This window comes from Takifugu flavidus, chromosome 22 (genome assembly GCF_003711565.1).
Source record: "Takifugu flavidus isolate HTHZ2018 chromosome 22, ASM371156v2, whole genome shotgun sequence".
In the NCBI taxonomy this organism is placed as follows: Eukaryota; Metazoa; Chordata; class Actinopteri; order Tetraodontiformes; family Tetraodontidae; genus Takifugu; species Takifugu flavidus.
Genome location: NC_079541.1, coordinates 8,163,739 through 8,190,830, shown reverse-complemented (window position 1 = coordinate 8,190,830; position 27,092 = coordinate 8,163,739). Strand labels below are relative to the sequence as shown.

The following is a 27,092-nucleotide window of genomic DNA, read 5'->3' as shown; positions in this document are numbered from 1 at the left end:
GTCAACGTTTCCCCAGCCTGGTATAATTATTCATACACTGATATATAACAGTCATATAATTTCCACATTTATACAATGCACACATTCTTTTAAATGATAGTGTTGGGAAAGGTGCTTAAAGGGAGTAAAATCCTGGTATTATTATTTTGACAGTCATTGGATGAAAAACAAAGGCCAAAATAAAAATGACAAATCCAGTTACAACTGGCATTTGAACACAACATTGATGACAAACTGATTTATTGTTTTTTAAAACACGTTCTGGTATTAATTCACAGTATTGTACTTTGATGCTTGTAACCATCATTCTCCTGAGTAAAAAAGAAACGGTCTGTTTGTAGTCAGCTTTAAATAGTACTTTTTTTAAAAAAAAGCTCCTTCAAGCAATCTTCTGAATTCCACACATATATCTTGAAAATCCTTTTCTCAGTGAAAAATTATCCCAGAAATCTGGAGAACGCCCTGAAATAAATGTGCATTATAAGCTCCTAATAAGCTGCCTAACAATACCAGTACACAAGCAAGGTCCTGTGAGGTTCTTAAATACATTCTTGCATACTTGGAAGTGTTTTTAATTCATTCTACCATTGTTGCTGCTACTGTTGCTGTCTCTGGCTTAGTTAAAATGCATCTATAGGTGGCTGCCCAAAGTCCGCACGATGGCTGATGCCTACGTGAAAAAATGGGCGGAGCAAGTACGCTTCAGTTCACAAGAGCGCAAGAACTTAGAAGTATGCATTGAGAAACAGTGACATTTTCCACAGTATTTAACCATAGCCTGCAACAAAATGTAAAACAAAAAAAAATAGTGCAAACTTTTGCATATTGCTGTTTTAGGCAATCTTAATCCGTCACTCACTCTACTTCAAAAAGGAAACATGGGAAATAAGTCAAACCATCTTTTCGTGGCCGGAGTGCATATATAAGACAAGAGGACATCAATCATGTTCTTGATGATTGGGGGCTGTGGGTGGAGGCTGTGCGGCAGCTCATGAGCCAATCCCATCTCCCAGGCGTCCACCAGTCGCACGTCCAGTCCTCGGAACATGGCTCGGAGCAATTTGTCCCGCTGCATCGAGTACCAGTCACTATTGGTCAACGTCTCGTAAAGAGTTAACTCTTTTAAGTTTGCGGTCCGGATGACGACGAGGGTGTCGGGAGCTCTGTCCAGCAGGCGCTCGACGGCCCCGCGGATGCTCAGCAGCCGTCGGATGTAAACCTGATGTGGGAAGGTGCTGAAGTGAGACCATATGCCAATTACCACAACCGTGTTAGCACCTCCGACCAAGCCATCGAGTTCGTTGGCAATGTAACGGAGCTCGCTGACTGGGATGTCTGAAATGGAATTTGATTGTGGAATGTAAATTGAGAACAAAAGGAAGGGTGTGATGGAGACTGGGAGAGCAGACGGAATCCATTTGGTTCCTCATTCATTTACATGGAAACAAAGGTTGAAGGAAGACCAGCGTCAAAGGACTGAGGGGGGGACATCCTCAGGCATTCAACTTCTTGTGCCAGCCGGAACACCCGCTGTGAAGGCACCAAACTCCTGAGGTGCATACAGAGCACACCTACTGTGTTGGCGTCCTGTGTCCTGTGTATGCAGCAAACACATGCTGTGAAGACGTCTGCACCTCAGGGGCGGGCCTTCAACTATATAAGATCAGAACTGTATACATTGAGCAGAGATCTCTCCGCATGCTTCCGTGTGTGTATCCTGACCAACTGACTGGATTAAAACCATCTCCTACGCAGTAACTTAGATTAATAGTTTTTCTTCTCCAAACGGCTAAAAATTCCACGACAAACTTGGTGTCAGAAGTGGGATCCTGGGTACGTCCGTCGGGACCCGACTGAGGGGCTGGCCACCTGAATCCACCAAAGGCGATTCATCCTCAAACCCCGCAATCTTACGGAGGAGGACCCAGTCGGTCCCGATCGACGGTCACAGGATTCCTCGAATTCCACGGCTGAATTTAAATTGGTAAGATGTATTTATCCTAATATTTGGAACGAATTACTGCGTAGGATAGACGCTAACCTTACTCTGCTAACCGGCGAGCGCCGCCAAACAGCTTAAATAAATACGAAAATCCTGTGAGCCCTTTGAGACGAGATCAGGTTACAAATATAAGTAAACATCAAATGAAGTCCTGTGAATTTATTAGAAATAAGATCAGGTTACAAAATTAAGCCCTGTGAATTTATTAGAAATAAGATCAGGTTACGAAATTAAGTCCTGTGAGATCATTGAGGCAAGACCAGGTAATAGTGTAAATCCTGTGAGCCAGAAAAGAGGCAAGACCAGGTATCAAAACGTAAATCCTGTGAGCAAGAAAAGGCAAGACCAGGTTGTTAAAGGGAAGCCCTGTGAATTTTTTTTTTTAAAAATAAAAAAAAATAAGATCAGGTTGCAATAAAACAGGATCAGGTTACCATGGGAACCTTGCAGAGTAAGGTAAGAGTCGAACATGGTGCTGGAGACCGACTGTCTCCAGTAATGGACATAATGACTAAGAAGTACGGGCCGGAAAGTTGTGCATATGTCGAGTTGTGGTGTGAACAGTATGGGTTTTCAGAGGGAGGATCGTTAAGTGCGCAACAATTGTCCACCCTGAGGGACAATTGTCGTAAAAGAAAAAGAATGAAATGACAAGCAGAAAGAAACTATCAGCAAAGAATTACACGTGATGATAGATATAGAAGAAAAGTTGAAATGTTGGGAAACAGAATGTGATAACCGTGAGAGAAAGCAATGTCAGAAAGCAATGACGCAATTGAAAGTAGGGACAGTTAAGGTAGCCAAGCCCGAGCAGAAACCTCCCCCTTCCCCTCTCTTCCCCCCCTCTTCTCCCCCTTTTTTCCGTCTCTGTAGGACAGCTGGAAATCCGACACCGGGCCATCCGCCTCTCTTGAAACTACCTACCCGCCGCCTTATCAACCCGGAACCACGGCAACAATTGGACTGACTAGAAAGAGAGGTGGAGCCGGCTGAGGAGCATCCAACCACGATTCAGGCACAGTATCACACCACACCACCACGGGAGCATCCACACGCAAACGTGATTAACCTCACCACTGATACTATGTACTGGGATCCCACGCGCTGCGCTGCGTCTGTCAACTTGTCTGTTTGTGTGTCTGTCAACTGTTTGATGTTCAAATGCTGCAATGTATTGAATCCAGCCACCCTCCTCCCCACCCCGGAGGAGGGCAACCCTCTTGATTGCGTGGCAGAACTCTCGGTGTCTTGTTCCCCACGTCCTGACCTCATGGATCAACCTCTTATCAATCCTGATCTTGTTCTTTTTGTCGATGGGTCAGCATCCCGGGATGCGGACACAGGCCGGTGCAAAGCCGGTTACGCAGTCTGTGACTCCCGCGGCACTGTTGAATCTGCATCATTACCATCCAACTACTCAGCTCAAGCCGCTGAATTGGTGGCCCTTACCAGAGCTTGCCACCTCGCAGCCAACCAGTCAGTTACCATCTTCACTGATTCTAGGTACGCCTTTGGTGTAGTTCATGACTTTGGAGCATTGTGGAAGCACAGGGGCTTCCTCAAGTCTGACGGCGCTCCCATCTTGAATCATCGGCTGGTGGCGGCTCTTTTGGACGCTGTCCTTCTCCCCTCACAGGTCGCAATCTGTAAATGCACCGCTCACACTAATCTCTCTGACCCTATATCTGCAGGTAACGCTCGTGCAGATGAAGCAGCAAAAACAGCTGCTGCCCTGCCAAGCACACCGTCCACTCTCTGTGCGGTAACGGTTCCCTCCTCTCTGTCTGCCATCCAGTCACTTGCCACACAGAAGGATAAGCAGCTCTGGCGCCAGGTGGGGGCAGTCCATACTCAACACGGCTGGATGGGCCCTAATGGCAAACCATGCTTGCCCTCGGCTCTTTTCCATCACTACGCCTAGTTGACGCATGGTCTCGACCATGCGTCAAAAGGGGGGATGCTGGAAATTATGTCAGAGCATTGGTTCACAAAAGGGTTCACCCCAGTGGCTGAGAAATTTTGTAAAGCCTGCGTAGTATGTGCTACACACAACCCCGGAAGACCAACATCAAATTCAGCACAAGCAGCTCATCCTCCACCAACCCGACCGTTTGAGCATGTAATGATGGACTTTATAGAGTTACACCCAGCAGAAGGTAAAAAATTCTGTCTGGTTTTTGTAGATATGTGGTCCAAATGGGTAGAAGCAATCCCAACATCCAGAGCAGATGCAAACTCAGTAGCAAGAGCACTGCTGGCAGAAATAATTCCTAGGTGGGGAATCCCTGCAAAACTCTCGAGCGACAACGGGGCACACTTCGTAAACGAGGCCCTAACGCAAATCTCAGTTTATCTTGGAATAAATATCAAAAGACACTGTGCCTATCATCCCCAAAGTGGTGGAGCTGTGGAAAGAGAAAACGGATCCCTGAAGGCAAAAATGGCAAAGTGCTGCGAAGAGACGGGCCTCCCATGGCCTAAGGTTTTGCCCCTGGCATTAATGTATATGAGAATGCGCAAGAGAGGAAGAGCTAACCTGAGTCCCTTTGAAATTCTCTTTGCAGGAATCCCGAACGTAGGCATCACCCCTCCACAGGCGACCCTCCCAGACACGACACTATGCGAGAGCTCTGTACTAACCTATTGTAGAAATCTCACTAAGTCTCTTTCAGAAATCCGGGCACGAGTGAAAGCAGCACTGCCGTCTCCAGCGGACCAACAGCTCCATCCGTTACATCCAGGGGACTACGTGGTGATCAAAGACTTCCGGAGGACCAGGTGGAACCAGAAAAGGTGGCAAGGCCCATTCCAAATCCTGCTGGTGACTCAGACCGCGGTGAAAGTGTCGAGAGAGACGTAGCCGTGAGTCACCGGAGAGCAACGTGGTCACGCGTCCACTGCAAGAAGGTGCCAGAGCCGAAGGAGCCGGTCAGTAGGGAGTGAAACTAGCGTCCCTGCTGCTCCAAGTGGCGTGCCAAGCCACCAACGAAAGAACAAGATGAGCCTCCAAGGAAAACCTTTGCATCCCAGGCGACGGACCGACCTGATCCTGAGGAAATTCCTGTGTATTCTGGGTGTGATATCAATCACAGCAGCATTACCCATCGTCTCCCCAATGCCACACGAGAAACCGGACCTAACAACACATCCCACAGCAGAATGGCCTCTCAGGGAAAGACGTCAGGCGCCCACAACCTCTCCCTCGTCTAGGTGTGCCTCTGGTACCGCCCATTTATTCATCCCTCAGGTGTGCCTCCTGCCTAATACCTGGGCCACAGTCATCGTCCCGCTGTCCAGCATTTCCAACCTTGAGAACACAGCTGCAGGGTATGCCGGGAATCAATGGTACATGACCAATGATCAGCTAGATACCGGATGGCACACCCTAGTGGCAGACCCACCGGGCCAGGACTGGTCATCATATACGACAACAAACTCTGCCCGCCGACAGCGCCCTCTACTGACACTCACCTCGACGAGCAACAAGCTTACACTGACAGTAAATCTCACAAAAGGAAGCCTCCTTGATGATCCTGACGGAAGCGGCTGCTGGTTGTTCCTGATGTGGGCATGGAAGGATGGAACTGATCCTAGTTTCCTGTTGCAGCTCTGTGTGGATCGTCCCAATGGCACCCCGATAGACCCCATGCCTGCTGTCCTCTCACCTAAAGCCACTTCCTCGGGAATCAAGCTAGTCCTAGAACCCACGGTGGATGATTATTTCGAAATCATGACTGGTATTTCGGGATCCACAAATAACTGGTTACTGTTAGCAGAACAGGCAGGGACGGCTGCAAGATCTGACTGCACTGTATGCTTGGGACCCCGTCCAGTGTTAAGAATAGTCCCTCCCCCTCCCAGTCTGAACGCAACATGTCTGACAGAACTCCTATCCAAATCAATCATGACTTCCTGCTCAGGCTGGGAAGAGCCCTTCCCAGTTGTAGAAAAGACGAGATCACCACCTATATTTAATGCTGACGTTGCACAAGGGAACTTCACATGCTTCAAGAATAATGCTCCAGGAACCACCCCACTAGGAAATGTAAACATCACATGGTGCCAGACGACCGTCAACTCACTGTCCGGACAATACAAGGTGGCCAGAGCTGACCTCTGGTGGTGGTGTGGAGGGAATGTCCTGCGAAGCATTCTGCCATCCAAATGGACAGGAATTTGTGCCCCTGTAAATCTTATCCTGCCTGCCATAATTGTTTCAGGATCGGTATCTCATACACTCTTCCCACAAACTTCAACCAGAATCCGTAGGTTCGCAGACGGCACGGGCCAAGATTCAACCTACATCGACGCTATAGGAATACCACGGGGAGTGCCCGACGAGTACAAAGTGGTGAATCAGATTGCAGCGGGCTTTGAGAGCACCATCTGCTGGTGGTGCACGATAAACAAAAATGTGGACAGAATCAACTATATCCATTACAATGTGCAGCGACTGGCAAATTACACCAGGGATGGACTCCAAGCAGTGCATGAGCAGCTGCGTGCAACTTCCATGATGGCATTCCAGAATAGGTTGGCGTTGGATATGCTCCTTGCCGAAAGAGGAGGAGTGTGCTCAATGTTTGGAACCGAGTGCTGTACATTCATCCCCAACAACACCGCCCCCATGGGAAAGCTAACACGGGCGGTGAATGAACTAAGGACTTTAAGTGACACAATGAAAGAACACTCGGGGGTTGACACCAGTATGTGGGACAAGTGGCTAAGTGTTTTTGGCAAATATCGGACACTCATAACATCAGTACTAACATCATTAACAGTGTTTACAGCAATTCTTGTGTTGTGTGGTTGTTGCTGTATACCATGTATCAGGGCTCTCTTGGTGAAGCTGATTAATAGAATGATGGGAGAAAGAGTGATGCATCTGACCTATGAAGTTTTAAGAACTAACGAAGAGGAAGCAGTTTCACCAGAGACACCTGTCGTCACTACAAACAGCTGGCTCAACATTGACTCCAGCGAAGATTCATCCGAATGTGAACTGGAAGAGGATTATAAAGATGAACTAAGTTACTGATGTATTTCAAGTTTACTGTCAAAATCAGGTTGATCCAAGTAGGATCAAAAGGGGGGAATTGAAATGGAATTTGATTGTGGAATGTAAATTGTATACAAAAGGAGGAAATTGAAATGGTATTCTATTGTGAAATGTAAATTGAGAACAAAAGGAAGGGTGTGATGGAGACTGGGAGAGCAGACGGAATCCATTTGGTTCCTCATTCATTTACATGGAAACAAAGGTTGAAGGAAGACCAGCGTCAAAGGACTGAGGGGGGGACATCCTCAGGCATTCAACTTCTTGTGCCAGCCGGAACACCCGCTGTGAAGGCACCAAACTCCTGAGGTGCATACAGAGCACACCTACTGTGTTGGCGTCCTGTGTCCTGTGTATGCAGCAAACACATGCTGTGAAGACGTCTGCACCTCAGGGGCGGGCCTTCAACTATATAAGATCAGAACTGTATACATTGAGCAGAGATCTCTCCGCATGCTTCCGTGTGTGTATCCTGACCGACTGACTGGATTAAAACCATCTCCTACGCAGTAACTTAGATTAATAGTTTTTCTTCTCCAAACGGCTAAAAATTCCATGACATGTCGACGAAACGGATCGGAGGACCATGGCAGCGATACGTCACCATGATGTTGTTGGTGTAGTCCAAGGCCATGAAAGGGCCCACCTGCGTCCTGCTGTGTAGGTTAAAATCCTTCAGATCTGAAAAGAATTTTTGAGGAAGATGAAGCTTTTTTTTAAAAAAAAAACTGAAATATTGGACTGAGACGTGTGTCGAGCAGCTACCTGGAACCGTTGCAACGAGGTATTCGTACCACTGCCTGATGGTAGAATCTCCATAACGGTGAATCATTTTGCCTTTCAGACACTGACAGACAGCAGAGGAAGTGTGGAACTGTTGGATTGTGGTGCCATCCAGTGCTCGCCAGACACCCTGGTAGTAATAACCTACTGGAGACTCCAGATTCCCGCTCTTCACCTCTGCTGCACCTGAATTACAGTGAAATTACACATTTTCTTTAGGTGATTTTTAAAGAGCGAGAGAAAGCTGCACTGTTTTCACTCTTAAGTAAGTATTAAGTTAAGTATTCCTTCACTCACATAAAAGGAAATTTTTTAAATATTGGCTGCTAAGTTGCAACTGGAAGTAAAGTAAACACATTGCAAACAAACCGAGGCGGTCCATTGAGTTGTGGCTGTAAAACATACCTTGTGTCTGAAATCACCCTATTTCCTGCATTAAATAGGGTGTATACTATTTTGCAGGGCTGTCGGAAAGTTATAAAACAGTGTCTGCAAATCATTGTCGTACTGAGTTCCATATTCAACAGGGAAAACCTCCTGCAAAAGAAACAAACGTGTTATCTTAGCTTGGTTCGCGACATTTGTACTGCAGCTTCTACCAGTACAGATCTTCAAATAAATAATTGTCTTTTTTTTAAGGATAAGTGGTTTTCCAGATGTACTGTATATGCAAAATGTTACCGTGAAGAACTCCTGCCTGGCTTCAGGGTCTTTGAGCAGAGAGTGGATGAGCTCGACAAAGTTAACCACTATGTCAGGTCCAGGTTCATCCACCTTTGGTTTAATCACAATAAGATTACTGGTTAATACTTTTCACATCGTCCTTTATGACTTTGAGAATTGCCCTGTCAAGGTCGTACATGTTATTTCATTCTGGAAACCATGTATGTTTACAGATCAAAGAGGCACAAACATTGAAAACTATATGAATCGTTTTGTGTGAAATCAAATCAAGATTTCTGATACTCACATTTACCAGAGGACAAGATTTGATTTTCTCCAGGTGGGACAAGATCAAGTCACGATCCATCAGGTCATTTCGGCACAACTCCAGAATATACTGATGAGGAGAAATAAAGCAACAAAATACATAAAATGTTCTTTTATGAGAAAAAAACATGATGCCACATATATGCGACTAGCTACCCTGGGTCTTAATCCAAGGAGCAGCTGCAGTCTGTGCTTGTGCATGAGCATATCTGGGACCACGTCCACCACCAAAGAGACATATTCTGCTAAAGTCCAGTAGTTCGGGACATCTCGCTTCTTCAGAACTTTCCACATAGATGCCATCATAAGCTGTAGAGGTGGAGCAAGCAGCCGTAAAGAGGGGAGAGCTAACCTGCCACCTGTTAAAATGAATTACGACAATATGTGTTCATCAGGGTGAAACATCATTCACTACTGTTTGAAGATATGATTGTCAACATGCATCAATTGTCTACCGCTTCTCCCTATTAGTGACACACACACGTATATATATTTAAAAGACATTTTCGCTGTTGTTTTATCTGTCCAGCCTCCAACTTCCATCTGCAAGTCGAGTGCTTTGAATGCAACCTCACTGAGTGCGTGTTCAATAACACCACGCCACTGTTGCTAAAAACGAATTAGCTATCGTTTTCTCCAATAAATTAGGGCGCGACATTAATAATAAAATGTGCATTCTCGGCGTTCTGCAACGTAGGCTGACGTTGGATGGAGAAACACAGCGACATAGCTAACTAGACTTTACAGTCAGTAAAGTCAACGTTAGCTTCGCTGCTGGTAATTGAAAAGTTTCCTCAAAGTTCATTTAATCGGTTATTAGTTTTAAAGCAAGCAAACCTCCGGAATGAGCAGCAAAAACACCCGAGTCCATCGTCACAAACCAGCGTTGGGAAATGAATCGGTTAGCTTTGGCTCAGCAGCTGTCAGCCCGTCTGCTACAAACACACAGTTGACAAAACCTTAGTATTGTTCATCCACGCAAAACTAGAAACTGTAATTTCTACACGGGATCAAACGTGCAGGCTGCATAGTTACTGAAAATATGTTGTTAAATTCTATAAGACAAATGTTTGTATGACAAGTTTTTCTTCGCTACTATACTTTGAGATAGACTATAGTCTTTGGAGTGATAGCGCCGCCCTCTGGTGCCTCCTGGGTGTGTTTTTTAAGTGAAAATGGTCGATGCAAAGTGTGTGTAGTTTGTTAATTTGTCTTTTGATATTTTTATAATGTTTTTTTAATGGCTGTGTGATTATGATGTAGCTGATTATAATATGGGTTTTGGGGAAGCAACATTTGAAAAATAAATTGATCAAAGACTCAAAACGTGGTTGAACGAGTTTAGTCAGCCCAATATTGTTCTGCCACTCATGAACGAATGCAAGTAAAATCACAGAAACCTTTTGCAAAAAGCAAAGGGAGCTGTACTAAGAATAAGAATATAAATAAAAACACAGCTGGGAGGATTATTGGTGAGGTTGTTCTTGTTTTATCAATTAAAGAAGAAAAATAAGCTGTTCTAGCCTTGTGGAGGGCCTTTTTGTAAACTAATAGACAGTCTTTCCAGGCTACATGGTAGCTGTCTATTTTACAAGAATGCCACTTCCTTTCTAGTCTTCGCACTTTCTGCTTGAGGGTCCTGATATGTGAATTATACCAGGGGGCACACCTCCTCTGATTTACTATTTTCTTTTTCAGGGGGGCAACAGAATCAAGCGTGATTCTCAGTGAGGTTGCTGCACCTTCAGCAATAGAGTCAACCTCAGCAGGGCTAAGATTATAATGACTGATCCCTGGGGAAACACACGGTGGTCCTGGGATCAGCACAGGGATCACTTCCTTAAACTTAGCTACAGCATTATCTGAAAGACATCTGCTATAGTAAGACTTTGTTCTGAGCATAGAAGAATCCTTAATCATAAATGTAAAAATGATCAAAGAATGGTCTGACAGGACTGGGTTCTGAGGGAACACTGACACATGTTCTACCTCAACACCATAAGTCAGAACTGGATCTAGGGTGTGATTGAAGCTATGAGTCAGTTGGTTTATCTGCTGCAGGAAACCAACTGACTCAAGTAATGAAATGAAGTCATTTCTAAAGCTGTAATAACAGTTAACTGCAACAGTGGAGCTCAAGCAAAGACTAATAAAACTATTAGAGTACTTGTAATTGCTAGAAAAGCAAATCCAAACAGCAGCAAAAGACCTCTAAGAAGATTTGCCTGAGGTATCTCAGACATTTGGAAGAAAGAATGGCAAGAATCTCTCAAGAATTGAAAACCTTTGCTGATAACAAAGACAATTACAAGCTGTAGTGGCCAAAATGGGGGTGTTACTATGTAACTCCGCCTAAACATTTGCTGCAGGCCCCTTTCCATTGTTATTTAGACGATTAAAAAAATTATCAATTGGCTTATCGAAGATTCCAGTTAAAGAATCAAAGTGGTTGGAAAGAGGGGTCTGAGTTCTTCTGACGAACAGCATCTAGTATAGGCTGTCTGTCAGAATGTACAGTACGGTAGTAATTCAAGGTTACATAGCATAATAGGTTGCTTTATGATCCAAACTCCTTGTTAATCAAAATCTCTCAGATCCTATGATCATCATATTGTTGGTTGACCCAATTACTGTGGGAGTTGCCCTGATTTGTTCAGATAGTGTTGTTGGACCTTGACCTGTAGGGCTTTCCTACGATTGTGCAGGGTTCTTAGGGAACTTCCCCTCTGTGCTGCTAATCCTGGGGAGTACTCCTTTTGCACGAGTGCAAGGTCAGCTCTATGGCAAAGAAGTGGGGCATAGCGTGGGGTGCCAAGTGCCATTACTCTAAAGAGCTTTTTCATCTTCGTTTGAGTTAGTGTCCGAGTGGGGCAAGGTATTCATTTGTCAAAGGCACTTCACATTTTTGAGAAGATCGTTATCGGTTGATGCTGCAGCGCCAATGGACCCCAGGTGAGAGATAAGTCCCTTTCACTACCGGAGGGGGTTGGTTGCTGTTCCTATAACCAAACATTTTCTTAACCCTTTGTTTGCCATTTGGATCAAAAAGATTTTTTTTAGTTACTTTGACTGTAGTTCCTAACCTCTTTCAGCTCCTACCTTCTTTACATTGAAACATCAATGTTTTTCTCTTGCTACGTGTGTTTGTGAGAAAATCACATCATGTCTAATTTACTATTTAAAGAGGTGATTGATGCTTCAAATCTTCAAATCTCAATCAAATACAGTTTACTGCTCCCTGCTTACTTTCTGAGCTACATAGAAATGCACAATCGGTAGCTTCTCTATGGGTTGGGCTGATCCTAGCTGGTCGGAGGGTATCAATCTGATAAAGACTAGACATGTGTTCTGCTTGAAATTTTATTTACTCAAGTTCTGTTGAGTGTATGTTCTGTCCCTGGCAGGGAAGGTCGGGGGAATCCATGGCCACAGCTACAAGCAGGTTGGTAAACTACTCTACAGGATTAGCAGAAGGCCGGTTAAAGTGTAAGTCATTTGGCAATGTTGGACCACTAGGGAATTGTGAGGAAAGAGACAATGTTGCCTGTAGTGTATTGGTCAGAGTTATAGAGGCGATGACATGCACTAAAGGGTGCCGTACAGGTATTACAGGACTGCAGCCGGTTCCGGCATTATCACAGGATTGGCTGTTGATGCCCGAGCGGGCTGCAGTCCTACAGAATGAAGTGCCATGCGTACTTGGCGCTTAAGCAGTGCCATCAGGTTTGCCAGGGTGGCAGGGTGGCAGTAGTGGCAGTGATCTTCTTAGGTTGCATTTAATCCAGCCTGAAGGACCGATGTTCAAGGATAACACTCAGTGAAAGGACTGCTGGTTGAGGTGGCAAAAGGTATTTGGAAAGAGAGGTCTGAGTTTGTAAGACTAACAGGATCTGGGACGGACTATTGGTCGGAATACATTAAGAAGCCAATGGTTCTGATGCTTTATTCACGAAACTAAGGGCAGGCAGAAAGTTTAAGGAAATTTACAGGGAGATTAGATTACAGTAATTGTCATCAGTGTAGAGTAGTAGTCTCTTAAATGATGTTAGTTACTGACTTGGTAGTACAATACAATACAGTACAGTAGTAATACAAAGTTAGAAGATTGTGGGTCACCTTCCATTCATGCTCGGAGGTCGGAATTTCTGAGTCTCAATTTGAACAATTCAGTTGGAAGACCCCCAAGGTCGAATTTCCTTCTTGGAAAGAGAGAGAGAGTCATCACTACCCCCAAGTTGGCTTTCAAAGATGGCTGCCCCGAGAGTAAAGAGTAAACATAGCACTCACTCTTCGATGCTTTTTGTAAACAATGAAATACGGAGAGAGAGAAAAACGATTGCCACGCTTTGTGTTTCCTCCTCATCCACCATGTTTGAAAGTTGCAGAAGGACCACATGTTTGTCCAGAAGTTGTTTGTATTCGGATGAGGCAAGTGCAAGAACAGCTTTTGCCGAGGTTGCCATCTTGCTTTCCAACTTTGTAACCGGAAAGCTGAAAAAATATAAAATATTTACATATTTAAAATATTTAAATATATTATTGTATCCGACTCTTGTACAATAATGTTTGATGATGATTTTATGTCATGATTAGCTTGGAATCAAATGAGACATGGATTGAAACAAGCTTTTTACCATATAAAAAGATTAAAATATTTAGACTTTGATTAACAAAACATTAAAATCCTTTTCTCAATAACTAAAGTTATGAATTTTTCCGTTGTCAGTTGTGTGCTTGTGAGGGGCAGAGGGAGTTACGTGCACTAAAAAGCATGAAAACATGACTGTCTCAAAAAAAAAAAAAAAAACAAACAAGCTCTGACATTAGGAGACACTGTCCTCTGCTCGGACATTTCTCTGCAATGTCTCAGGTCGATTTGCGAAGGGACAAGATTAGTCATTTCAAAAATAAAAAGTTCTCTGTGTCTTGTTTATTTCTGGAACAAACAAGTGGAATATGTTGAAATCTGTTGGGTATTTTCCTTGCACAGGTCAACGTTTGTCACCGGGATAAAAACAAACCTATTTGGCCTGTTTTAGCATGCCTGTGATAGAAGTGTCACGTTGTTCAAACTGACTTCAGCAACATTATGACTGGGTGTGTTGTTGGTTCTGTCTCTATAAGAAGGCGCGACTGTTCATGTGGAATTTGAGCTCTGTTTGTGCAACAGGCAGGTAAGTGCTTGCTATTTGCTCCTTTAAAATGTGTTTTAAAAGTGCTTTTATCAGTTATACTCCCTTAGAATTGTTACCTTTTTTGCTTTAAACTGTAATTTTAAAACTTAAAGGATTTGACAAATGTTCTTATTTAAATAAATGCATCCAAAGTAGTAGAAATCGTACAATAGGAAAGGAAAAGATCCACAGACACATTATATATATTGTACAATGAGAATCTCATGCTTGCTAAAAAAAAACATATTTACTTTAAAGTCATTTATGGAAACCTGATAAAACACTGATTGAATTCTTACCTTAAAAACCCAGATTTTCTCTTTAAAGTTTTTATTTCAGACAAAATAATTCACAGTGGAAATATATATATCAGGATGTATCTAATATATCCAAATAAAGGTAATGTTCCTTTTTAGTTTTGTTTTTGGGCTCTCATGCTCCATATGTACGACACATTAAAAGTTAAATGGATGGAAGGAAAATTTGGATAGTGTGTTACTGCCTCCCAGAAAAATATGAAAGTATTTCTGTGATGTAATCAAGTAAAAAATATTACACTAAATATAAAGACTTCAATCTCATTAAATTGTTGTTTCATTAAAATAAATGGACTAAATGAATTCTGAAATTTGAACCCATCTCAGCTGTATAGCAGTGAAGTCCCAAGCTACAGTTTGCCTTTTAACACTTATTGCTGAAAATATCACAGTAAAACAAAGGACAAATAAGTTTTCCTTTTGCCGATAACATGTTTGTGTGTTTGTTAGACATCGCTCTGAATAGGCCAAAATGAAGAGTGTGTTTGGATGTGCTCTCTTTCTGTTTGCCTTTCTTCTGAGCTGCACAGAACAGGTAGGTACATATAAATAACTACATTTATCAAGCTATACTTTCACTTCAAAAAGTTTCTTCACTTCACTAGAAATCCAGGAGCGTGGCTTCTCCTCATGGTATGTTCAATGCATATTGTCCCTGACTGAAACCAAAGGTAACACGTCTTGTTTTTCCTGTCACGGTGGTTACAGGAGCAGATTGCAGAGAGATTAAAGCTAGCTCACCACAAGCATCCAGTGGGGTTTATGTAGTCCAGCCAGTTCGCGGAAAGGCCTCATTTAAGGTAACATTAGGCGACATATGGTGCGTTCAATGGAGTTGTTTACAAGCTGCCTTTTCCTGATGCTGCTAATATGTTAGCTAAAATTAGCAAGTAGGCTTCAGGACAAGCTTGATGAAAGCACATTTATCTTAAACTGCAGCAGTTTTTTACTTATATTTTTATTTATTGTATATTTTATTTAGATTTTGCTTCTGAAACCAGAATGCTGCGATTTAGTATACATTCCTATCACTTGTTTATAGTATGTTCATATTTTGGCGTGTCAGAATAGTTTTAAAATGGTGTGTGTGGACTACTGGCTCAGGTGTACTGTGAGATGCGACCAGATGGAGGCTGGACGGTGTTTCAGAGACGCAGCGGCGCAAGTGTGGCCTTCAACCGCAACTGGGCAGCCTATAAAAACGGGTTTGGAGACTTGACGCGTAAGTATTTGTTGACTGTGGAATTGGGAGAGTGAGGCTGATTTGTCAGGACACACACACACACAGACTCCAGATGGAATTTGCTCAGAATTTATTTTAAAAACCCCAACTTCAAATCCTTTCCTTGTGTTTGGCTAATTCTCTCAGAGGATCATTGGCTTGGTCTTCGCAAAGTTTTCTCCCTGACCAAGAACAAAACCAGGAAGTGGATCCTGCGGGTGGACCTTTGGGATCACGAAGGTGGCAATGCTTTTGCCGAGTACAAAAACTTCAGATTGGGCAACGAGGGAACCGGCTTCAAACTGCACGTTGGGAAATTCAAAGGAAATGCAGGTAATGTAATGGTTGGAGCTCCTGGACACTGCATCACCACTTCCTGTCACTGTCCGATCGAAACCAAACCTCGGAAACCCACCCATGGAAAGGGTCCTATAACATGACCTGGGTAGCAGAAGCATGAGCACATGGATCTGTTTCCAAAATCATCTACAAAACCTCTGATCAGTTTGAACATCTAATAAGTTTGCATCTAGTGTGGGTAAATCTGCCACCTCATGTTAGCATTTATGGATTCCAAACACAGGATGTCGCAGAAGAAAGATTAGAGGCCATTAAGTGTTCTGATCAGATTAGGCTCTGTTCAGACTCAAATATGAGATGTTTTTCCACTTAACGATATTTATGACAGTAACTGGTACACCTTGGCATAATGGGGAAGCATTACAGGACAAGTGAAGAGATTATGGCAACGTCTTTATGGAAAATTTGATTTGATTTGTAACCAGCTCTGGATGTTCAAATCGAATTTGCAAAGTTTTAATTTCATCTGCCTGTTATGGGAGCATTTTGTCTGTGTCTATGAACCAAATAACTCAGAAAAGAGGTGAACAGATTTTAATGACATTTACAGGAAATGTTGACAATGGACCAAAGATCAAAGGGTTATTGGGTGATGTTCTGGATGTTGGATCTTCCAAAAATCAGGCTTTTCATTATTTAGTAACCTAATATGTTAGGTAACCTTGTATTACTACTGCCTATTGGGGATGTCAAAACACGGGCCACGAGGGCCATAGTCCAACCGGGTTTTCTGACCCACCAGGTAGTCAACTGGGTTCTGTTTCTCTGCCTGGGTGGACAGAAAACCAGACTGTATTTGGGACTTTAACATCCATGCAGTCAGGGGCACCTCTAGTCCTCGAGGGCCAATTCAGACCGTTTTCAGTGCAACAGGTAGACCCCGCTTTCACCTGGGGTTCAACTTTACCCTCAAGGAGTTGCCCGTTCTTGTTGGGTTCATTGCGTTGCTGAGATCTGCGTTTCCCGCGTGCTTTACTTCAGAAGTGGAATCATCAACATAGATAAATTTGAAAAAAATCAAGAAGTCCATTTACAGCATCAAATGTCTTTCGGCGTTCCTAATCTTCTCCAAACCTCTTGGTTTGTCTTGGGGAACCTGGCAACATTATTCTTAGCATCAATGTGGGAGCAAAAAGAGCTGCAAACAAAGTGAGCTCCTGATGCTCTGATTTACAGTATTTCTACTCAGTATTTTGGTTGGGTTTTTGGTTGCTTTTACACATGCACACAGGTACATACATGCAAGGGAGGTCAGGTCAACGCCTATTTCTGCTTTAGCTTCCTGCCTGATGCAGCTTTATAGGAGCATTTGATACAATAATATCTCCATTTGCTCTTTTCCTCCTTTCAAATCGACCATTTGAATCCTAAATTGCCACTTTTTCCCCATAGGCGATGCCATCCGAGGTGCCTACGCAGGAATCGACCAGAACGGCTTCGGTTTCAGCACCATCGACCGCGACAACGACGGCTGCTCCCCGTGCATCTTCGGCGATATTTCTCAAATGGAGTGCACTTTTTCTGTGCGTGGGGGCTGGTGGTTCAGCCGCTGTGGTTCCGCCAGCCTGAACGGCGACTGGCATCCAGCTGGAGACCACATTGGCTGGGCTTCAGGTCTGCACTGGGAGACCTGGAAGACTCGGGCTCCTTACTCACTCAAGGCTACCAGAATGATGATCAAGTCTGTGTGAGATGACGTCAACGTTTTCCCCAGCCTGGTATAATTATTCATACACTGATATATAACAGTCACATAATTTCCACATTTATACAATGCACATATTCTTTTAAATGATAGTGTTGGGAAAGGTGCTTAAAGGGAGTAAAATCCTGGTATTATTATTTTGACAGTCATTGGATGAAAAACAAAGGCCAAAATAAAAATGACAAATCCAGTTACAACTGGCATTTGAACACAACATTGATGACAAACTGATTTATTTCATTTATTTATGTTCTGGTATTAATTCACAGTATTGTACTTTGATGCTTGTAACCATCATTCTCCTGAGTAAAAAAGAAACGGTCTGTTTGTATTCAGCTTTAAATAGTTCTTTTAAAAAAAAGCTCCTTCAAGCAATCTTCTGAATTCCACACATATATCTTGAAAATCCTTTTCTCAGTGAAAAATTATCCCAGAAATCTGGAGAACGCCCTGAAATAAATGTGCATTATAAGCTCCTAATAAGCTGCCTAACAATACCCAGTACACAAGCAGGGTCCTGTGAGGTTCTTAAATACATTCTTGCATACTTGGAAGTGTTTTTAATTCATTCTACCATTGTTGCTGCTGCTGTCTCTGGCTGAGTTAAAATGCATCTATAGGTGGCTGCCCAAAGTCCGCACGATGGCTGATGCCTACGTGAAAAAATGGGCGGAGCAAGTACGCTTCAGTTCACAAGAGCGCAAGAACTTAGAAGTATGCATTGAGAAACAGTGACATTTTCCACAGTATTTAACCATAGCCTGCAACAAAATGTAAAACAAAAAAAAAATAGTGCAAACTTTTGCATATTGCTGTTTTAGGCAATCTTAATCCGTCACTCACTCTACTTCAAAACGGAAACATGGGAAATAAGTCAAACCATCTTTTCGTGGCCGGAGTGCATATATAAGACAAGAGGACATTAATCATGTTCTTGATGATTGGGGGCTGTGGGTGGAGGCTGTGCGGCAGCTCATGAGCCAATCCCATCTCCCAGGCGTCCACCAGTCGCACGTCCAGTCCTCGGAACATGGCTCGGAGCAATTTGTCCCGCTGCATCGAGTACCAGTCACTATTGGTCAACGTCTCGTAAAGAGTTAACGCTTTTAAGTTTGCGGTCCGGATGACGACGAGGGTGTCGGGAGCTCTGTCCAGCAGGCGCTCGACGGCCCCGCGGATGCTCAGCAGCCGTCGGATGTAAACCTGATGTGGGAAGGTGCTGAAGTGAGACCATATGCCAATTACCACAACCGTGTTAGCACCTCCGACCAAGCCATCGAGTTCGTTGGCAATGTAACGGAGCTCGCTGACTGGGATGTCGACGAAACGGATAGGAGGGCCATGGCAGCGATACGTCACCGTGATGTTGTTGGTGTAGTCCAAGGCCGTGAAAGGGCCCGTCTGCATCCTGCTGTGTAGGTTAAAATCCTTCAGATCTGAAAAGATTTTGGAGGAAGATGAAGCTTTTTTTTTTTTAAAGTGAAATATTGGACTGAGACGTGTGTCAAGCAGCTACCTGGAACTGTTGCATTGAGGTATTCGTACCACTGCCTGATGGTGGAATCTCCATAAAGGTGAATCATTTTGCCTTTCAGACACTGACAGACAGCAGAGGAAGTGTGGAACTGTTGGATTGTGGTGCCATCCAGTGCTCGCCAGACACCCTGGTAGTAATAACCTACTGGAGACTCCAGATTCCCGCTCTTCACCTCTGCTGCACCTGAATTACAGTGAAATTACACATTTTCTTTAGGTGATTTTTAAAGAGCGAGAGAAAGCTGCACTGTTTTCACTCTTAAGTAAGTATTAAGTTAAGTATTCTTTCACTCACATAAAAGGAACTATTTTTAATATTGGCTGCAAAGTTGCAACTGGAAGTAAAGTAAACACATTGTAAACAAACCGAGGCGGTCCATTGAGTTGTGGCTGTAAAACATACCTTGTGTCTGAAATCACCCTATTTCCTGCATTAAATAGGGTGTATACTATTTTGCAGGGCTGTCGGAAAGTTATCTCAGGATCGCTGTACCGATATAGTGCACTCAATCTATCCCATAATGCGCTGTGAAAAGATGTGGATATCCGATGCTCCCTAACCAAGCAATGTATAACTAACGTGTAACCAAGCAATCCCATCATCCTTTGCAGACTCGTGCAAGAAGGTACCTGCCACTAATTAGTGTCACAAATTAAATTACAGTACATAGAACATTAACAGACAAACTACCAGTGAGTGTTTAATATAGTGTTTATATTTACTCAATCTGTAAAATACATTTAAATTTACTTCATGTTGATCTAGGACCAATTTAATTTGCAACACCAGGTTTAAAGTGCCCTGAAAGTGATTGAACTTAGTATTCCCTTTGTAGTGAATAGAGAATAGGGAACAAGTGCAATTTGGTATTTGAAGGTGGAGCATTCCTTCAGAAAATGCCATAAATTAACAGATGCATGGCAAAGAGAGTGAACATTTCTACTAAACCTTTCTTTCTTCTGAGTACGGTGATTGTGTCAGGTCCTGATGGTGGAATGGAGACCTTCATGTTGACATCACTACACAGAAGAACAGAGAGAACTTGTTGTTACGGATTCATGCATTCATTCCAGTAGCTACAACTTAAATATACACCACAAACGCACTTTCAGTAATTGGCTTTTCCTCTGAATTTGTGAATCCCAGGAATTGCTTCCTCACCTCTGAAAGAGCAACTCCTCCTTGGGCTTGAGGTCCTGTACAAATGCTCCCTTTGAGTGCTTGATTCTTGTGTGGCAGCCCAGTGTCTTGGGTTTGAGGCAAACCCAGGGCTCACCCGTGCGCGGGTCGACATAGTTGCATATGGGCTGCTGCATTGGGCGCAAGCACACGTTGCACGTGGTGGTTTCGGAGTGCCCACCCGAGCTAAAGAGGCTCTGGAAGGAAATTCTGTCCGGCTGTTCCTTGGTCAGCCTGCGCAGAACTGTGACGGCCTCGCTGGGATGAACCAACGTCACCTGGAAAGAAAACACAGAAAGGTTCCGGCTATTTGGATTAGCTAATAGCTGAATATTCTTTTAAACAGTGTACGCCACCTCAACCTGCGCCCTTCCTTTCCAGAGTAAGGAGAAAAAGGCAGAGTAGCTGCCGTCGCCGTGATCCACCACTTGACCCGCTACACCCGCGCTGAGAACAGGGTCGTGCATCCGTGCCAGTAAGACGTCTCCCCCGGACGTCTTGGGGAGCCCCCTGAAATCCCTCAGTTTGATCAGAGCTTCCAGCTGATCCCCTTCTTGCCACTGACCCCCTCCATTCCTGGGAAGAATGGTGAAGGTGCTGTGGGCGGGGTCGGTGGTCCGCTCCAGGGACAAAGGTTCCGGCCAAACCGGAGTCGCTGGCCAAGAAATGGATTCCAGTAGGAGCTTTTCCTCTAGAGCATCTTTGGGAGACAATGGTCGGTAGACGCAGAAGTTCTGATGGTTGTTGTGGGAATAGGTATAAACTTTAGGAACCATGACAGTGGCCATTGTGTCTTTTGGCTCATGATACTGAGTCTGAGTCTGAGTCTGAGACAGAGAAACAGCTTGAGTCAAAGAAACACAGGCAAAAACGAAAGGATGAATAAGGAAAATGAGCATAGATTTGTTGGTGAGCTGTGTCTGATTTTGTCACCATAATCCTAGTTGTCAGTCCTAATTTACACACCTAAAAAACATGAAATCCCCACATTTGTAAGTTTAGAGGCTGTGGAAAGCTACTGGGAATCTTGTAAAGTTTATCATCCCCCATTCCTATGCAAACCTAAATATAGCCTTCAATTCTGACCCCAGCACAAGATATTCCCTGAGCAAAGCCGACTTTGGCATCGGGGCTGCAGTAATGCACCCAAGCATGAGAAGCTGCTTTCCCAGTTTTGTACTTACAGGAAGTAGACTTGATCGAATAACAGAAGGATTTATTTGGTTAAATCCTGTAGAAGAAGAGACTGACTAAATCAGACATGACGGTGTTGCCTTCAGGCTCCCACGTGGTTTCACGGTGTCCTCCACCCACATTTAAACCATGAGTGCTGTTCTCCACACAATATCGTGGACCTGCATAGTTTCACTGCAACTAATTTTAGGACCTATTTAGTGGCCTATTTTTATTTTCTCACACAGCTTGGGACGGGACGGGGGCTGTGTCTGAAGACTAATTCTATTTAGTTGTTAATTTGTGACTTTTTGGTCTTTGTGTGGCTTTGCACGTTTCATCGTTTAACACATGTTTTTCGTTTGTTTCATCGTGTCACTTTTTCCTTTCTCTGGGACCATTTTCTCTTTGTTTGCCTAAAATGCTCCAAAGAGCCAGGAAAACTTTTTTTTTCTTTTGTTACTTTAAGGCTGGACCGGTTAATTATTTTACCAGGATAAGTTTCTTTGAAAACCTCCCAGTTAACCCCAAATGCTGCGGCTAGACTGCTGAAAGACATCGATAAGAGTAATCTTTGGACTGTTTTGACCACCTTGACTTTCCGCTGATTAGGAAAAAGCCATGTCATCGTAGTAGACCACTCTGCTCTCGGCGTGCTCTCCTACAGTAATTACACAGTAATTACGCCCTACAGTCATTATATTTACATTAGTGCTCTCTCTCTCTCTCTTGCCCCACTGACCCTCAGTTTTCTGAATGTCCAAGATGAAAAACAGACTCAATGATTTGCATTTACAGTATGTTTGGTATTTGCTCCTGATCCTACTCAAGCTTTCTTCCTATTAAAAGAGGGGGTTTGTGCCACTGTTGCTTGTTCGTGGGCGCCAATCCTATGACACATTTCCTGTTTCTCTTGTGGTTTTACACACAGTCAACTGAGCATTCAAAAAATGATGTGAAGCCTGCGGAGCTTCAGGCTAAGATGCCTCTCAGCCATTTTGGAATCTCAGCAGAATTCCACAATGGTACAAATGTCGCAGTCATTATTTATTTCACTATTTAGAGCTTATCTTGGCCAACTCTCCAATTGCGGTGTGTCCATTTTCAATAAATCTAGCACTACTCCTACGTCTTTAAAGAAGAACAAACTGGGGTATTACTGCAGTATGTAAAGCCAAATCTGTGTACAGTACATTCTTCTCTTCCTGTTGTTCAGCTACTACTTAAGTTGTCTCACCTTCAGGAAATTCCTGATCCACAGCATGGTTAGAACACAAATGGCCAGAACCAGGAAGTAAGCACAGCGCTTCGGAGAGCAAGTTCTGGTTCTGACCTTCATGACAATGAGGCACTGTCACCATCGTCTGCTGTTAAAAAAAAAAGACAACAACTTCTGTAATAAAAGTTCCAGGTCATTTTTGCTTGGCGTGCTGCTCCTCTGGTTCTCTTTATGTGTTTCTGCCACATTTTCTGCTCAAACATTGATCATTTACTGCAACTTGGCAGCATGTTTGAGATTTTGTGAGCTTGTGACAACAAAGAGCACGTTTATATTTAGATTTATAGTAACAGGAACAGCATGCCAATTCAAAACTCCAGATGTTTTGGATTACAACCCCAGGCTGACAACAGCGATCTTTCCCACGGCTCGATCACGTGATTATTTTAGTCCCGGACGAGATGAGCAGATAAATGCCTATTTGATCACATCCTTTATCAGAAAAAGGTCCGTTTCGTGACCTTTGGAAGAAAAAAAAGCCTCATCACCTTAGCTGCAATGATTGCCTCACTTCCAAAGGTTCATTTTTACAGAATTCATTCTTTTGATTTGAAATACTCTGCGTGTGTGCACGCGTTTTACATTCTGATCTATTTCATTTCGTTTAACCGATCATCAGATTTCTACATTTTTCTGTAGGCCCCAAACATTAGATGCATTATCAGCAAAACGTTAAATCATAAACGATTTAAAAGATAGTTGAGTAAATCGTTACTGTCATATTATCATGATTAGAGCTATAAGTATAGTAGCGGCAAACTTAAGTAAATGCTTGCTATTTTAAAAACAAACGATTTTAAGCATATCTAGGTGTCACCAGCCAACCAATAAACAATCATTTTCTAAGAAAATCAAACATGGAGCAGAGAGAATTAAGCAGAAAAGCAGCTCTGAATGCTTTACCTCAGAAGAGTTATTTGAAGACAACCGTCCGGAGAAATCTTACGTTGCAGATCCTCAAAGTAGTTTTGGAGTCAACATATTTTCTGTTTTGTTCTGTTTAAGATGACGGAAAAAACCCCAAGATGAATTCCTAAGAGATATGGTAACTTTGTGCTGTGGATCAGACGTGTCGGCAGATCTGCGCAGCGCAGCTCGCACCGACGCAAAATAGAGGAAGATCTCGGGAAAGACAAAGTAAAAGCAAGATCAAAGAAATCGATTCATATCTGACTTGTATTTAACGGCGCTTTATTTCCTTTACTGCGTAGCTATTCACACGAAGACCAGTTTCGGTTCATTGGCAGTTCCTGTACTCCAAATCGACCCAACTTAAAGGTTAACGATTTTCGTTAACACTGGGATATAACTGCCTACCAACTATTTTATTGTTGGTAGGCGGTCCTCGAGGAGCGGATTCACGCCAGGATTTGAGTTGTACCAGGGTGAAACTACGGTCACCAAGGGGAAGTGAAATTGTCTCCCAGTAGGACAGAAAAGGAAACTTTAATCTGTCCCTCAAAGACTGAGTGACCCATCCGAAAATATATCATGAATGATATGATTTTAAAAAAATAAGTAATGTGTGCAACATTTTCCTGTTATATCTTTAGTTTAGACCAGGGGTCGGCAACCCGCGGCTCTGGAGCCGCGTTGTGGCTCTTTAGCGCCGCCCTAGTGGCTTCCTGGAGCTTTTTCAAAAATATAAAAATGTAAAAAGATGTGTGAATATATGTTTTGTTTTGATATAATTTCTGTAGGAGGAAAAACACAACAAACATTCTTCAAGTTTTCCAATGCTGCAAAAATGTGTATAATAAGTATTTAATTTCAAGATCTCATTATAATGGAAGTTAAAGCACCATCGTGCAGCAGAGTGGTCACATGGTGCGTCATTCTCTCCAGGATGCTGCAGGGAAAATAAACATTTAATCATGATTGCTCATTATGTATTTGTAGCCTACTGATTTTTTTTTTTTAAATGGGCTAATATAGACACTTACAGCATGTGTTGACTTCATAATAAAGTTTTTATAAGGCTTTAATTTATTGTGGCTCCAGACAGATTTGGTTTTTGGTTTTTTTGGTCCAATGTGGCTCTTTCAACATTTTGGGTTGCCGACCCCTGGTTTAGACACTTTCGGTCCTCAGTAGAATAGCTCAAACATGGGACAGCAGAATGAGAACTGTAAATAAATAACCTACTTCATGTCTAATCTGGTCTAAACGGGTGTGAAAATGTTCCAAGGCAATGTGTCAGAGAAGGTGAAAAATAACAAGTGCGTACTCGTGATTTAAACAGAAGAGTGTTTAGAACTCAAATCAACCGAATAATTTTCTAGATCTGGCAGCAGAATTTTTATAATCCCTCTAGTCTCCCATTATGTTCCATTAAGTAAATTTAGTGGATTCTGACCTCCCGCTGAGGTTTATTCATGCTTCTCATGAGATATCATCAACAACATCCTCATTACACCTCTATGTAGGCAGAACTCTGCGTTGTGTTGTTGTTTTGTTTCATGAAATTTTGTCCAAGTGTACAAGTGCAGCGCAGACTGAACCATTTTGATTGTTAATTTAGCAAAGGCGGATATAATCTGTGGGTAATCTAGAAACGGATGTAACGAATGAGATTTGACTATTCTGCCGAATTTATTGTATCAGTGGGTTGGCTTTGAAGTGAAGGAGTCACTCCTGAATAATTATAATATAAATATAAAGAATTTTTAAAATTACATTAATGTGAGCAAATAATGTGTTTGTCTTAAATTCTTGACAACAGTGGGGGACATGGAGGACACCGGTGATGCAGCTAGCTAGCTGGAGATGTTCAGGAAGTTTAGCCACGAGTCATCATACTGGATATTAATTTACAAAGTTCATGTACCTGCCTGTCAGTTGTGGGACAAAATGCCACGACAGCCCTTTCACAGCACCGAAACGACCCGGAATGACATGCTATTTCCCTGCAGGGGCTTAACAGTACAATCAGCTCAATGATAAAAGTGTAAAAACAAGCTAAAAAAGAGAAATAAAACAAATTAGTAATAATTCTGTAATACCCTTTTCATCCACTCTAGCGCTCCTCATGTAACGTCACCCTGCAAGCACTTTTTTTTTAATGAAATTACAAATCTGCCCAAAACTTTGCGGAGTTGGTGTGATCCATATCCCGCCTGCAAATGTTCTGTGTGGGATTTCTGCACTTCCTATCAGGGATGAGCACTTTCTCCATTCTCCTCTAGTGTAGAAAATACATCCAAAATCAATTAATTGTGGTTTCCATCGGAAATGGCTGGTGTTTGTTGACCTTTACTGTATTTGACTTCTGTTCAGGAATATGGTCGTGTACAAAAGATGCTTGTCTGATTGTGTATGTGTAAGTGTGTGTGTGAGTATGTGTGTGTGAGAGTCACGCTGCGACGCCTCGTGCTATTGCGTGTTCTGCAGACTGTTTAGTGAATAAGATCACGTGTTTGGTTACATTTCAGTCGCTTTATTTTTTGCTTCTTTTCTGTCAGGCTCGTAGGTAATCTGCTGTGCACATACCTGACATGTTTCGACGGTGTACTTCCGTCTTCAGCAGAGGCGTCACGAGATGGTGATGCAACGCATGTGTCACCTGACGGTCACCGGGGCGATCGCCTCATCCTTTCCAGCTGTCCGGATGTCGCTCCAGGTGTGTGACAGCCAAAAACAAAGCTAAGCCTCATCTCTTTTGTTTTTTCCCTGATCGCATTCTGTTTGATGCTCTATTTTTATTTTATTTTTTTAGCAAAATGTTCTGTTTCTCTTATATTTCGTATATTTTGTTGCCAGAGAGACGCGGTATCTCACATTTAACGTTGTATTTGTTTTTTATTTTTTCCTATTTTGTCTTTGGCGTGCACTAATATATCTGAATTTAATGTGCTGATCCTGTGTTTACTTTGAACGCATGCCATTATGTCCCTGATCTACGTGTCTACGTGTTGTGTTTATGCATTTCTTAATTATTGTTTTTTTGGTTTTGTACTTGTCTATCTTCGTTATACTTGCTGCCGTCCCCTTTGGCAGCCGATCAGTAAATTTTTGATGTGTTTCTCTTTTTTTCTGTCCCCTGTGACTCCATGACAGCGTCAGAATATGACAGACAACAGCGCTGGATTAAGAGGGCCATAAAGACGGACGAGGGGCCTTTTTAAGCACAGAAAACCATGTATTGACTCTTCTCAGATGATTAAGATAAGAATTTAAGATTAGAACTCCATGTGTAAGTTCTCCAAATCAAACATCTTGAAGGAGACTTGGACATTCTCTTTTGTAGAAATGTGCCCTTTCATTCGATTCACTCGGTAAACACATCTGTGTGGTCTGCTGAAGAAACCACTATTCA

The 27,092-nt window shown here is 42.9% G+C and overlaps 3 protein-coding genes across 11 annotated transcripts; 1 reads left to right on the top strand and 2 right to left on the bottom strand.

The window, feature by feature from the left end:
* Positions 1–223: 223 nt before the first annotated feature.
* On the bottom strand, positions 224–9,943 carry LOC130519380 (NXPE family member 3-like). The gene is made up of 7 exons (XM_057022745.1): positions 9,669–9,943; positions 8,812–8,901; positions 8,523–8,615; positions 8,247–8,378; positions 7,824–8,027; positions 7,624–7,739; positions 224–1,336 (listed from the first exon to the last, which is right to left on the bottom strand). The coding sequence occupies exons 5-7, from the start codon at positions 7,888–7,890 to the stop codon at positions 866–868; spliced, it is 654 nt and encodes a 217-aa protein (XP_056878725.1). The 5' UTR covers positions 7,891–8,027; positions 8,247–8,378; positions 8,523–8,615; positions 8,812–8,901; positions 9,669–9,943; the 3' UTR covers positions 224–865.
* A 3,911-nt stretch (positions 9,944–13,854) lies between these two features.
* Positions 13,855–17,823, top strand: LOC130519243 (angiopoietin-related protein 5-like). The gene is made up of 7 exons (XM_057022486.1): positions 13,855–14,005; positions 14,773–14,857; positions 14,928–14,955; positions 15,031–15,122; positions 15,427–15,544; positions 15,692–15,877; positions 17,297–17,823. The coding sequence occupies exons 2-7, from the start codon at positions 14,795–14,797 to the stop codon at positions 17,593–17,595; spliced, it is 786 nt and encodes a 261-aa protein (XP_056878466.1). The 5' UTR covers positions 13,855–14,005; positions 14,773–14,794; the 3' UTR covers positions 17,596–17,823.
* LOC130519242 (NXPE family member 3-like) lies at positions 16,424–24,141 on the bottom strand. 9 transcript variants are annotated; one of them, XR_008948269.1, is made up of 8 exons: positions 23,681–24,141; positions 22,736–22,865; positions 20,682–21,152; positions 20,308–20,603; positions 20,095–20,165; positions 19,126–19,329; positions 16,644–19,045; positions 16,424–16,514 (listed from the first exon to the last, which is right to left on the bottom strand). XR_008948269.1 is itself a non-coding variant. In XM_057022478.1 (8 exons), the coding sequence occupies exons 3-8, from the start codon at positions 22,835–22,837 to the stop codon at positions 18,459–18,461; spliced, it is 1,731 nt and encodes a 576-aa protein (XP_056878458.1). In that variant the 5' UTR covers positions 22,838–22,865; positions 23,681–23,773; positions 23,952–24,141; the 3' UTR covers positions 16,424–18,458. The 9 variants fall into 9 exon arrangements, 8 of the variants coding, with proteins under 8 accessions (XP_056878458.1, XP_056878460.1, XP_056878457.1 ...); XM_057022478.1 differs by having other exon boundaries at positions 16,424–19,045; positions 23,681–23,773; positions 23,952–24,141; XM_057022480.1 differs by having other exon boundaries at positions 16,424–19,045; positions 22,736–22,862; positions 23,681–23,773; positions 23,952–24,141.
* Between the last annotated feature and the right edge of the window lie 2,951 nt (positions 24,142–27,092).